We start from the raw sequence: 14,729 nt of genomic DNA on the forward strand, positions 1-14,729 counted from the left end.
AGTCGCAGCGAGAATACGGGAGCGTGTTTCCTTTTTACACCGTGTTATTAACTTCAGCATAATTAATTGAAATTATTAGTTATTAGTAATCCAGCCCAGTGCGCCCCAATGTGTCACTCTTTCGCCGTAATGGCTAATGGCCATTGTAAATAACGTTTACACCGATAACTAACGATCAATATTACATCGTGTTCTATTTGCTTCTGCGCACTGGCTGTGTTTCTCCACGGCCGGTGTTACACGTAAAGCCATATTAATGTTAATTGATCAACACTGTTGATTACGTCGATTGAATTTAATGAGCGCTGATTTATTTATACCGGCCATTGATTAACGCGACTGTCGAGAAAGTTGAAGGCGTGTGTGCAAAATTAAGAGACGCCTGTGAAAAATTCAGGGTCTCGATGCGCGCTCTTTTATTCTTGCGAAAAACAGAGAGGAGGGAGAACGCGCGATGAAATAAATCACGCGTGCGTTGTGTGCGTGCAGGTGTCCCCGTGAATGTGTGTTAAACATATATAGATGTGAATTCGGCCGCGCGTGTTGAGAATTATTTTATCTGGAATTTTTGAAAAACGCACCTGAAATTTCACGGGGTGCAGCGACGCGAGAAAATCAAATTCCACGCAGGAAATAGTAATTCGACGAGTTTCGGTCGGGCCGCTCGAAAAAGAAATCTATCACAAAGATCGATACGCCCGTCCGTCGGCCTAGCCGGACAACAGATTGTGTCACCGAGACGTCATCCATACACCCGCGTGTGTATACACATGTGTACAAAACATATATATGTATATACCCTTTGATACTTTCAACCGCGGCGCCGCAGATCGACGGTAACTCTGAACGGCCGCGATATTGCTGGAAATGCAATTCGAGCACTTGCCTCGGACACTCTAATCCACTTTGTATCACTAGGGATGAGAATAAAAGTGGACAAAGAGCACGAAGGAAGGCGAGCACGAGTCGGCGCTGTGTGCGTGATGCATGCGTGCACGTGTGCGCGTGCAAGACGACCTCCTCTCTATATCCGTTCGAGTTTCCGTTTTCTCTCTCCCGACATTATCGTCCCTTCGATCTCTCCCAAGTTCACCCTAATCCGCCCCACGGGCTCTCGAAGACCGTGTGGGGGAGCTACGAGGAACACGCGCACGCATGAAACTCGACTCTTGGCTCGAAGGTGCGGACGTTCTTCCACCTTGCGAGATGCCGAGCGATCCGTTCGGGGCGGCGAAAGGAGAGGAAAAGGAAGATAAAAGGAGATTACGGTGGTTACGTATTCCATCACGGAGTCCACACCTGTCGCTGAGTCCTACTCGAGGATGTCGATAGCTGGCGGCGCGATCAATTCTTAAAACAAATAGCCCGATCGTCCTAGTTCGCGTAGCTCGTGGCCGCGCGGAAAAATGAGATACTTTCTCGCTACGGCAGATACTCGTCCCCTGAAGTATTCATTCTTCCGGTTCGACTGCTCTCTCCTTCTTTCTCCCTTCCCCGTATCTCGCGTGCATAATAGATATGCGCGTGTCCAGCAGGAGACGAGCGACCGGAAAACGTGTTTCGGACGATGACCATAGTTAGCCAAGATTTCCCGCGGCGTTCGTCTCGTTCGCACCGCTCATAACGCGCGAGTCATATCCCGCTGAGTAAAATACGATCGCATCGACGACCTGCTTCCTATCGTCTCTTTCCCCCTTGCTCCCGTCCGCGTTTTTCCTTCCCCGCGACCCGAAACAACAAGCGGGAGTGATCGGCCATTGTTAAGAAATTCTCTCGGTCTCTTTTTTTTCATTTCGCTCCTTGAATTCCCGCACCACCCTCGATACAGGGAACGACGTCTCATCACGTTCGGATGGTTCGAATGGGCGCAAACGGGTTACGAGATCGTGACGGACGTAGAAATGGACGCTAGTGGTCGGGCGTGTTTTCTGACGTCTCCCGCGACTCCAAGTTAGACGTCGGTTTTAACGTCGAGCACCCAGGAGCAAAATATACCGGGCGGAAACACGACAACGACGACTATGCTGGGTGGCGACCGGGACGAGAAAGGTGAAAGAGACGAACGAACGACAGATAGATATCAAAGAAGCGACTCGCTCGACGGCGCTTGCAGACGCGGAGTGCCCAACTCGCTCGTTTTCCTTTCCAGAAAATAAGAGGAGCCGGAGAGAATTGAGGAAGCGGGAGGAATGGTGATATTCTAGGTCGGAGATGTACCGAGGCACGTTCGCACACCCGCGCCCGCGTACACATCGTACACCCGAGAGTGGAACGAAGAAAAAGCACCGGGCGAGATAGGAGTACAAAGGGAGAAAGGAGAGACGCCGTTTCCTGCCTTGTGTACCGCTTATTAATATACCTTTCGAGCCACGCGAATTGCGACCGGTGGTACCACGACAATTGCCGCCGCATCGTGCATCCCGGAGGATCTCGCGAATTGCGTCTCCCGTTGCGAACCGTTGCGATACCTCGGTTATAACAACGTCGACGTTATTACGGCTGCCGGATCAGTCAGATTTTATATTAGAACGTTTAACAATCGTGCTTTGCGTGTAATCAAGTCAATCAGTGAAAAAGCCGCACAAGTGGGAGAATAAATAAATAAATAAATAAATAGAACGTTGTATCACTTTGTGTGACAGATATTAAAAACTCCCACATATCTTTCTTGTCGATTATTAGGGCCATCATCGCTCTAGAATGTTTTATAATTACTTCAATCGAACCAATAAATGAAAAAGCTGTGCTAGAAATGCAAAAATAAGAGAACTGAGATACACAATAGCATCGATGTTTTATAATTACTTCACGAACGGTCAAGTGGATCGGCGCGAAAAAATCGTACCGGAAGTAAAAAAAAGCAAAAGAATTGAAATATATGACCCACGTGTCCTTCCCTCTTTCTTGTCGGCTATTAGAGGCGTCCCCCCAAGTCACGACCCCGACACGTCAACGACAGTTTCTCCGGCTGGAACCCGTAGAATCCGGCGACTTTTCTCTCGAGCGAACGATTACCCCGACCGGGGTTGGATCGCCGCCACTCGGGCAACACGGCTGAACGCAGGCTCACGCCGTCGAGGGGTTGTGTACGGCGGCGCTCGGCGCCGCAGCCTCAGTCAGCCCTGCGCCGTACGGGCGAGACGACGAGGGAAGGAAGCGCGCTACCGCTTCGTCGTCGCGCGACGCGACGTGACGACGAGCGCCCGTCCGCGCGAGAGCTTTAGTCCGCGTCCGCACGTCGGCTGAAACGCGACCGAGCCACGACCACGTCCGTGTCAAGTGTGCGCGGCTACCTCTAGTCATTCTCGGTCGGTCCCCCTTCGGCGCGCCAAACCCTTCGAGAGTCTTCTCTCCTGCGGAAGGATCCAACACAATAAAGTCCTCGGTTCCTCCTCGGCCTCTTGTCCTATCGCACCGTCGTGTCAGTCACTCTCGACGTCCCTCCGCGAGATCCCATTCTACGAGAGATGCCCCGCGATCCCCTTTGAGAGAGAATGTCTCGTGGCAGGAGGATTAAGACTGGCGGAAATTCGAGATGTAATATCCGGCAGCCCTAGTTACACGTACGGTGTGTGCGCGCCTTCCTGCCGTCGAGAGTCGCAGCGGGCTGCGGTACAACGAGGTCGGCACGCTTTCGGGGGAGAGCAGGACGTCTCGCCTCGCAGGATTTTGGATTCGATCCGGCGACGGAGGTGCGTTTCTGAGATTCTATCGTCTCGATTTCGTTGCTCGTGCGGCAGGTAGCGCAATCAGCTGGCGCAGGTGAACTGACGCAGTTTCAGCTATGCTAAGCGACAGTAGTAATTCGCGACCTTCTCAGTAATGAAAATTGTTTTAGCAGTATTATCGCACAATTTCCTCTCTTTGCCACTTATTTCGATTCATTCCTGGTTCATCGGAATTAGAACTTAATAATACCGTAGTTGACGGTGTGACGTGTTTCAGAAAAAAGTCATCAAGTATTTTTACTCTCTCTTTCTCTTTCAATTTGAATACTTTTAACGTATTATTTCTCTACAATAGAGAGAAGAGAATCTTATTCATGACGTACAGGACAGGTTTAAATTCGTCACCGCCTCGTAACGCGCGAATTCTTATCTCACGATGAAACTCGCGACGTCTTCGGAAAAGAAAATACTTATAAATGAATTATTATCAATTTAAATATATTAAAGTTAACAGAGGGGAAGAGAAAAGAGAGCTACTTTCACAGCTCAGGGTCGCAACAAGTTTAAATTCAACGCGGTCCTCAGCAGCCCGTCGAGGATATCGCGAAAAGTTATCTCCGACAATGGCTACAAGAATATTATTCCCTTGTCTCCCATCCTCTCCCCCTCTCTCTGTCCCTCCTTCCGCGCTCTTTGTTGAGAAATTCTCTCCTTTCGCAATTTCCACGCACCGTAGACCGTGTGTGTGGGAGGACGGTGCTCTAGATTACAACACGCGACGCGCGGCAGAGCCTTCCCTCAAACTTTTCCGTAATGAGATTTCTCAGGGAACGAAGAGGGATTACGACGCGAAGAGAGAGAGAGAGAGAGAGAGAGAGCGAAAGAGAACTTTTTGCTCGTGTCGCCCGCATCGCCACGGCGGTCCCATACATCAAACTGTCGGCCGGGATGTGTTGCAGGTGTATATGATACGTTCGGCTCAGTTGGGCACCTTTATTTCTCCTGCGAGGCCGGCCGCGATTTTTTCCCCTCGCTCGTTTTCGCGGATGCGTTACTCCAGCTGCATCAACCGCGACCCGTCACTGCTACCGGCCGGCTCGTTAGCTCCGATCGAAGTTTCCGAAGCGAGCGAAATTTAGATTTTCAGAAGCAAGCGTCTTGTTTCAACTTTCACCCTCTCGAAAGTCTTTCTTCCTTTCTTCCTCTGTCCCTTCCGTCGGAAGAGGTCTGGCACGTTAAACTTCTCGGAAGGCTCGATTTCGGTGCGCACGTGCTCGTTAAGGCTCTCCTCGCGCGCCTCCACGCGCGTGTTACACGTCACGCGTGATCGTCCCCTACAAGTTTACATTAGCTCTCGTCGGTGGGATTTGTGCCGACTCATGCTGTTTATTTGCGACGATTAACTATCGCAGGCGCTTGATAAAGTCCGGAAACGAGGCTGGCACGCACGTGACTCTGCGCCCGGCGCAGCTCGTTACAAAATTCGCCGAACTATCTCGCGCGCGAGCAGGAGGAGCCACGGTGGAAGAGGAAAAGCGGCGGATTTAACGAGCGCGCATCGTGTAAACGCGCGGGCGCGGAAGAAAAAAGCGCGCGCCCGTAATAACCGGTCCCGCGGAATATCCCGGCAAACTTTTTCGCAAATACACGACGTGGAGCCCGCCGTGACCCGCCGCGCTGTGTGCTCGCGCTGCTTTTAATTCTCATGCCATCGCCGCTTTAACCCTCCCTCAGCCCATCGGCGTGAAAATTAAATATGGAAAACGTAGAATTTGTTCTCGTTAGATTGTAGTTTATGGAGCGGCTGGGCAATTACAAATCTCGACACTTTGTCATTTTCAGCGTTTACGCTCGCGCTTTTAGCTTTCCAACTGAAGCGTTGTTGTTTCCACTTTAACATCACGACACGTGACACGATATCTCTGATTGAAATTTTAATATTGTACAACTTTTTTCATATGAATGCGCTTTTTGCCAATTCGGGGTTAAGTCGGAAGTAATGGTTTGATAATAGCGAACCGCGCGCTTCCTTGCGCGAGAATGATCGATGGCCGATTTGGAGCGATGCGTCGCGAGTCCGCAACGAGAGAGAGAGAGAGGGAAGGAGAAGAGAGGGAGATGCAGGATCCACAGTTTTTACGGCTGCCACGGATCCCTTCGTCGCGGTCGCCATGTCCAAGTTTCGCTCTGCGATTTAATTAAACTCCGACCTGCCGAAAAATCGATCCCGTCGTGGATTTTACCAGCGGTCGGCGGCATACTCCGTACGAAGCAATTCCGGCGAGACCGCCGGTCGAGTCGATTCAGCTTGTTCGTGCAGAAATCCGCGCCCGAACTGTCAGCCAGTGCCGAAAAGTTGCGGACCGTAGGGAAAACGGAGTGACGACGGCGGCGACGGCGACGACGAGGACGACAGCAGCGAGAAATTTCGCAGAACTTATTCAATCTGAATCATCGAGGCAGTTCGCAATCGAATAGGATGCCACGTCCGGCAACGATCTCTCTGACCTGCCTATATTATCTACTTAAATATTCAAATAAATACAAAAGCAAATAAGAAATAATTCAGTACAAATACTTATCCATATATCTATCTGTTTATCGATCTACCTATTTATTCAGCCACTCCCATCTCTATCTATTTCTTATTTTATCTTTTATTTAAGAAAATTTATTCTGGCACGTTGTTCCGCTAGTCGTTCCTCTCGCGAGTGTATAATGCCGGACTTAGCTTGTTCCTCAGAGATCATCAACTATGTCGTTGCGGAACGTGCAACGCTCTAAAATAATCTATTGTCGCGCCTCTTATATCGGCGCGTTATATCGCGGTACAGTCAGGGATTCCGGATAATCTCGCGACTTTGCTTCAGTAAGTAATCTATGGCCACTCGGCCACGAACGAAACGAGAGCAGGCGAGACTCCCGAGGGACGGCTCTAAGCCAGGAATGTCGCGGTGAAAAATCGTTACATCAACGGACGAATGGGTCCTGGGAGAGAGGCAGCCGGTTAAAAAGTTACAAAGAAATGCACTTGTGCACATGCTCGTCGAGAGTTCCCATTGTTTCTACATTCGCATTTTTCGTATATTCTAAAAGCCAGAATATTACTCGCATCAGGATATATTTCTCTTCCTACCTTTCCTTCTTCCTTTCTCCTGCGCGCGCGCGACAAACATTTATTTAACAGATTCGCTCCTTTTTTATCTTACGAGGCGAAACTAACCCGCAGATTTCCATGAATATTGAAGTTCTCTTCCGCCTCATTCACCGGCGCTCGTAAAATGTTCATCATCTGGAATTTCTCACACACCTCCGACCGATACTGATTAACAATTCAACGCTACCGCAAATTCGAAAAATCTACCAATCGCTGATCCTTCTCTCTCTCTCCTCCTCTTTCGTTTTGTTCTTCCGCAACGTATGTGTGTACGTATATGTTAATTAATTCTAGATTTACGTTCAATTGTATTCGTTTTTGTAGGCGTATAAATATAGGAAAGGGAGATAAATCGAGTTAATCGTGACTAATATCAATCGACACACTGGAACTACCGGAAATTTCCTTTTTCCGCGTTTAAGTTCCAGCTTATTCGTCCCAGTCATCTCGCGCACATTTGACCGTCGTATACCGGGTGACTCGCGAGCGAAGGAGCAAGATAGAACAAGAGAGAAACGAAAGGGAGAGGAAGTCCGTGGAAGGCATTCTTTCGCCTTCGCTTTATTAAACGGAGCTCGCGTCGTCATCTGGCGTGACCGTAAAGCAAACTTATCGCGCGTCCTCTCGGCACCTTGCGCGATCTCGTATTACGAGGAGGTCGGACAGGAATTAGATTCGAAACGAGGAAATTGCGGAAATTCGCCGCCTCGGCGGAAAACGCGATCGGCTTTGTCTCAGGAAACGCGAAAGGGGCGTCTTCGCCCTTTTCGTTGGACACGAGACTCTGAAATGGAAATATATATATATATATATGTATAAATCACGCCTTAATTAATTTCCGGCCTTATGCGACTGCGTGTTATACTGAACGACTCGGAAATTTCGCTCATATTTTTCTTCTCCGCGGATTTCGCTGCTCATACGAAATCTTCGGTTGCGCGCGTCTTTGCGATTTTGTCATTTCTGCGCGAAACACATCGAACGAAATTCCATCGAGGGCGAGGTTTCGTTAAGGCGAGGAGAGCGAAAGCTCGCCCAGGCGAAATTGGCGTCGATGTTATCTCGCGACGGAAATGGAAGGTGCGGTGGAAAAATCCCTTTCGTTATTTTCTGTAAGTCGAATGATGTTTGCACAATATGACGCGTTTATTACCCGTCGCCGCCACGGCAGCGGTAGCGGACACGCCGCAAATTTTCCATTCTTAAATTAGGTCGCGCGTTCTGTGACTAAGGTACGGTCGACGACGACGTTTCTCATGAATTGCAAATTTCCGTGTTGTTTTTCTCATCTTTATGGGCCGCCGCCACGCCGAGTTTAGCCGGTCTGTTTTGTTTTATCAGGAAATAAAACGTAGAGAACGCACACACACAGGAGCGCAAGCAGGTCCACCCACACACCACACGCGACAATCTTCATTGATCCGTCTCCACGAGATAATCGATGATTCGCGGTATCGCTCTTCAATTTCGAGCGCAATCACTCGATGTAATTGCACCGTCCGCGTCGTCGATCTTGATAAACTATCGCCCCGGTTTCTTCCTGGCTCGGCGTATCTTGGATCCCGGTGAGCCGAGATCTAAATAAATTATATCTGTTTATCTCTCTCCCCCTCCACGGGTCTCCTTGGGGCTTTTTATCGCGGGGGAGAATTCATCCATCTGCGCGCGCGTCTACCCGTCGTCTGTCCGCCGATTTATCAATCCCGCTTTTTGCGCCGCTCGTTAATTTCAGTCGAGATCGAACGGCAAATCTCTAACGCGGCCGTTGATTTACGGGGAGCACGCTCTCTTTTCGTAAGCGGTAATGGATCCGGGACGGAATTCGGAGCGACGGCGCGCACGGATTTAATCAGACACCCCTGCACGGAAAGTCGGAAAGCGCGCGAATGGCATTTGCTGCGGTGGAACGAAAACGACGACCTTCGCGCAGACGACCTGGCGGGAGACACACTCTTTCCTTGACGTCCGCCCCCGCGTTTCGGCCCGATGAGACAGCGGGAGCTCGAATTTCATTGGCCCGCTTTGGAATTAATTTTCCTCATATTTCGCAAGAAATGTATTTCACTCGTCATATCAGAGGAAGAGCGCGTATGACAACAAAAAGTCAACGAGTGTCGAATTGTTCGGATAAAAAATAGATTAGTTGGATTCGAGTAACATCTTTGGCGAATTAAAATTCGCGTTGGCATTCCGGAGGAAGAAGAGAAAGAAAGAGAGAGAGAGAGAGAGAGAGAGAAAAGGAGAAAGCGAAGGAAAAAAAGTGCAGTTAGAAAGAACAGAATGTTTCTTCTTTCAGATTTCCGGGAGGATAGCCCAGCGTGCCAAAAGTACCATCAGATAGTACAAGGATCTTTGCCAAATTCGTGCCGCGCGACAAGCGTCGTGACCACCGCAGGATCGTCCGCCTCGTTAACGTGTCGGATATGCGTTAAGGAAACGACGGCTCTCTTGCAACAGCAAAAGAGAGAGAGAGAGAGAAAAGCACCACACACCAACGAGACATCACGATCCGGCGGTCTCGCGGGCTCGAGAGGGTGGCCGTTGACGGTAGCCAGGAGTCGACAATAGACAGGCACCATGAGGAGACTCCTCCCCGGCGGGAGGAATTGATCGTCGACGACGACGGAACGAAGCGAGGGGAGATTCGACGCGGGTGTGGCGAATCGGGCCGGCGGGCCCGATCGGTGTGATGGTCTCAGGGTGGTGCCCGTGCGTGCCACTGGGGCGTCGGCAATCGCCGGCCCAGCAACAACAGCAGCAGCAACAGCAGCAACCGCCGTCGTCGTCTAGGAACTCGGCGCCGTTCACCGTGAGCGCCGCGACCGACCGCGCGGAGATGGTGCAGATGTTCTACTACGAGAACCGCGGCAAGTGTTGCAAGAAGCTGCTCAGATACAACGGATACCCGAACAAGGTCAGGCAAATTCCCTAAAACTTCGCTTCGCAATGCGCGACCTGCCCGACCGCATCTTCTCCGCTTTCCAAGAGCACATACCGGCGTAATAGCTTTAAAAACACTCGGTATATAATTAAATTATTAATATTTCCTAACTGTACACTGGAAGAAATTACTATACTTATTTTCAGCCTCGGCAATAATCTGTTTCTAGAAAAATAGTTCTCGACTATTTCCTTACTAATGATGATTATAATTACAAATATCAAATATTTTTCTCTCAGTGTGCACTTTATTTTTGGACATTAACATATATAGTTCTTACGATGACGGATTACTATTGGGTGGTGTAATAAATAATTTCGAATTTTTTATTGGAAAATTTATTGCAAAATTCAGAGTAATTCATTGCACAATCAAATATAATAACATATTGTCCTTGTTTCTTTGAATAATCAATAAATCAGTAATACGCACGATTAGAAAATCCTAATAACTTGGTTGCATTGCACGTTAAGTCCATTACGCCGGTTGTACAAGCGGAATTTGCGAATGTTAAGCGGTATCTTTTCATTTCGTAAATTTCCCCCCACGATTACCAACCTGCGAACGACCTTCTTCGCGATTCCTCAAGGGGTCCTCCGCGAGTGGCCCGCCAAGTAATATCTCCATCGTCGAAAGGGAACGAGATGAACGCGTTCGACTGTGTGTGCACCTCCGAGGTACGTCGTAGTCGAGCTCGAGTGGAGGGCATTAATTATTTGACGAGCGCCTTGACGAGGAGCTCCGTCTAGAAAGGCACTTAAACTATTCTCTCAAGTAAGTTCCCTCGCGTGGAGACTTAATGTCCGTCTTAGTGTTGCCCTCGTATCGCTGCGCCAAGTTTATGTACAGGTGAATCGAGATAGATAACGTTACCAACTTCCGTCCCCGTCGATCGAACATAACTCGGTCAAATTTCGAGAGAGCACGGTTGATTAATATGCGCAAGAAAGCCGATAACCATTGAGAGAGAAAAAGAGAGGACAGGAGAGAGACGCATAGCTGCTTCTTGCAACATACGAGGGTGAATCAAATATAAACGAGCCTTTTTGCGCGCCCGTCGGTGACGTGAGGGCTCTCTGCAACGTTTTGGACAGTGGAGGAGGGGAAGGCAGTAATAACATTGGCGCGCCACGTGCTTCTTATTCTCAGCAACAATCACGATGAGCGAGAAAGTATATCCCGCAGTTGCACAACGTGTTGTTATTAAGTTTCTCGTCAAGGAAAATGTAAATGCTGCTGAAATTCGGCGCCGTTTACTTCTACAGTTCGGAGAAAGGACCCTTTCATGGGCTCGGGTGAAACAGTGATGTAACGAATTTAAGAAAGGACGGGAGTTGAAAACATCCCCGCACCAGCATCACAGCGCAGAACACCGAGGCTGTTCGGGAACTCATCGAAGGCGATCGGCACTTAACTGTTCTTGAAATCTCTCAGGAACTTCAGTTCGAGCTGGCTATCGGTCAAAACGGCGCGGCATTCCGATCAGAAGTGTGTTGTTTCTCCGTGACAACGCCAGACCCAGCAATAACACAACAAAAATTGGCCGATATGCACTGGACTATCCTAGAACATCCACCCTATAGCCCAGACCTGTCACCATACGACTTCCATATGTTTCGGCCACTCAAAGAAGCCCTTGGTGGACAGCGCTTCACAACGAACGAGGAGGTGCAGCAGTTCGTGTGCAAATGGTTTTCATATACGTCCGCGAACTTTTTATGATACCGGGATTAAAAAATTACCAGACCGTTGGAGGAAGTGTATAAATAAGATGGGGGACTATGTAGAAAAATAAGAAAAATGTAAATTAGAATTGATTTTGAAAAATATCTGGTTTCTTTGCAAAAGGCTCGTTCATATTTGATCCATCCTCGTACATCGGTCGATGTAACTTCTCTTTACGGTGGTAATACGACTCTCACCGTGAGAATGTGACGTATCTCCCTCAGCCGCTTGCTCTTTTCATTATCGACTTTCCTTCCTACTCCTCCCACCACTCTTCCTCCTTCCGCCGGCCTTTCTTAATTGAATCTGATTTTAATCACGTTTGTGAAGAGGCCATCGTTCCGATCGCGTTATTTCGAAATCTCTTTAATAATTGACCTAACCAGATAAATCTACCCACACATCCATTATCTACCTGATGAATCTAACTCTCCAGCCATTCACCCGTTTATCCGTGTAATTAAATTGACCATACACCGTTCAATTGCGCACGGAAAACTCCCCGACCTAGGAATCGTATTTCTTTCTCTCTCTCTCTCTCTCTCTCTCTCGAAATCAATTATTTAAGGTACAAAGATGTGTCGTCCTTTTCCGTACGGAAAAAAGCACTAAAGGTAGAGAGATACGCGCGATCGTCCGGGGGTGCTTAAGCACGTAAATAAATGTTCGATTCGCCGAGCGTGGACATAAATTGCACGCTTCCTCCTCCTCCGCGCGAACTTACATCGAGTATTTTCCCTTAACAGTCGATTTAGGGGCGTGCGCGCCGCAAAACGTGTCGCGGCGATAAAAATTTAGCGGGCGCGCGCTCGAAACGAATGTGACCCAATGAACATTTCACGGTACAGCGATCTCTCGGTGTGTCTCGGGGAACGGCCAAAGTGCAACGCGAAGACGAGAGATAGAGGGAAGACGAGAGAGAGAGAGAGAGAGAGAGAGAAATAGCCGTTCCAAGTTCACCGCAGGGCCGGGCGAAGTTTCCGAAAGCCCCCGGGGAAATAAATCGATTCGATATCTGAATAGCCATTATGCGGACGTGGCTTCGCGGGATAAAGAGAGCAAGGCGAAATGGCTGGTCGGGGAGTGGAATCCGCGGCGGAGGCACAAGGAGAACCAGCCTGGCGGGGATGGTGGCTGCCTTATCCGAGAACTGGGCTAATGCCCCGAGTTGGAGAAAACTCTGTGCGCTCGTATCAGGCCGGAATTTTCTTTCAATAACCGAGTTATTATTCATCGTGATCATTTATTACTCGACTCCGGGGCTCGGCTCGTGTCTCGTCTTTCCGTTTCCGCCCTGCGTCGTCTCATCGATGTTACCCCTCTCTCTCTCTACCCTCCATGAACTCTCTTCTTCTCGCGGATTCGCCGCTCCTCTTCGGGTGGGTGAACCTCCCACTTCCTCTTGTGCGAGTCTTCTCTTATTATATTCCGGAGGAGAGAGAGAGAAAAAAACACGCGACAGGCGTTTTAACGAGGAATTTCCGCACGCGCGACTGCCCGTCGAACGTCGATCGATTATCACGGCGCGACAGTTACCTCTCGTAAACGTCGGAATTTTCAATTGTCCGATAACGGAAGTACCAAGCTTTCTCTCTTTCTCTTCCTCACAGATTCCCTATTTCCTCGCGTTCGCCTCTCCGCGAAATATGCTTCCTTCGGTATATCTGGCGCATCAATCTTGCACATTACGCGTATGTTCGGGACTAGGGGAGTCTAAGAGTTATTTCGGAGCAGAAATATGAGCGGTAAGTTCGCGCGGATATTCTTCCCAAAATTCCCAATGTCGGCACCATTCTTGTAATACTTCGGCCGAGGTATAAATGGATTCCTCAGATATCATTTCGTACCTGCACTTAGTACGTACATATCTATGTATGTACGCGCGCACTCCCTGGACAGTCCATAGTAAATCCATAGTCGGGCCATTTATCAGGTTATTAATATCGGCTTTTTATCCGTTTTTTATTTTTATCTTGCCGTTTCGAAGGCTCCGGGTTCACGCGATGCGTGAAACGCGTTCGATCGCGAGGCTTATCCCGGCGAAGCAACTCGGCCGCTAACCGTAACTCCCCACGCAAATATTATCTTATATCCTTGGCGTTTAATTTGCCAGTTCTTCCACGCCGTCACTTTCAATCATCGCGCGATCGCAGCGTTAACCGCGAAAGCAATGTGACTTCTAACAATAGTCTCGTTGGGTCCAATAATAATCCTTGATCGCGAGCGCTCTCTCGCTCGCTCACGTCAGCGTAGGTGCCCACCGACGACCGACATCGTAATTTGCCCCGTCAATATGTCATTGGCGACACAACGCGCCGGTTATTTTTACGCGCCCTTCGATACATCGACGCGGGCTAAATGGTAAGCATGAAAGGTGTTCGCTCACGAACGCACAGGGAAGAAACTCGCCCCTTCTCCGCTCCGAAAGAAAAAGACAATAATCTCAGGACTCGTTCGTAACGTCAGCTTTCATAAATCACAATCTCCGTCGAAACACTGAAGAAAGGAGAAAAACGCAGCCGAAGAACTTGTGAGGAATGCCTGTGATCGAATGAGGGAACAACGCGAGTCTGAAGGAAAGAAAACATCGCGCGCAGGATACGCCCGTCGGTTTTAATCCATCACGGCCGATGGTGCCGGTGATTAACGAGCGTGTCGTTCGTCAGGGGTGCGCGCGACTTAACGCCGGTGACACGTGTTTCGTTAGCGGCGACGGCTGACGGCATCGACTTTGTCGAGAAGGCTTCCGCGGGCGAGCGAGCGAGCGACGTCCATCGCGCGCTGATTAATCGTTCCTCCGCCTTTCCCGCCCCGCGGAAGATCAATGTGCATCTCTCGTGGGCAGAACGCCGAGGACCCGAACGTGTTCGATTGTCCGACATTCGGCTCTAACAACGCTAATTAACGACTTCTAATACGCCGAGATAGCTAGTTTGTGTGCGACCGTCGCGATTCTCCTTCGGGGAAAGGACCTCGAATGGCCCTCGACGTCCGCCGCCAAGAGGATCTCTTGAGAAAATGCGGTCTGTTCATGATAAACGGATAAATGAAACGATCACCGTGAGCGCAGACGCCACAAGAGAGAAAGAGAAGATGGACATTTGAAGGATTAATCAAGTTACAATATCGATTATTCGCGCGTTCGGGAATCATCAGCGGAAAGAACCGACAATAACGCACTTCACATGCTTTTTCTCTTCTTACGGTTCTTTCTCAAATGGCGAAAGAGACACGGGGG

General features: G+C 49.3%; 1 protein-coding gene across 1 annotated transcript in view; it reads left to right on the plus strand.

Moving 5' to 3' along the window:
- Positions 1-3,153: 3,153 nt before the first annotated feature.
- The window catches only part of LOC106748602, a 43,182-nt gene continuing 31,606 nt past the window's right edge, over positions 3,154-14,729 (plus strand). Inside the window, exons 1-2 of the mRNA XM_014627298.1 lie at positions 3,154-3,692; positions 9,122-9,739. Coding sequence (XP_014482784.1) covers positions 9,515-9,739 — 225 coding nt within the window. The 5' untranslated portion in view covers positions 3,154-3,692; positions 9,122-9,514. The remainder of the gene's footprint in view (positions 3,693-9,121; positions 9,740-14,729) is intronic.

Source organism: Dinoponera quadriceps, unplaced genomic scaffold (genome assembly GCF_001313825.1).
Source record: "Dinoponera quadriceps isolate SergipeBrazil2010 unplaced genomic scaffold, ASM131382v1 scaffold343, whole genome shotgun sequence".
In the NCBI taxonomy this organism is placed as follows: domain Eukaryota; kingdom Metazoa; phylum Arthropoda; class Insecta; order Hymenoptera; family Formicidae; genus Dinoponera; species Dinoponera quadriceps.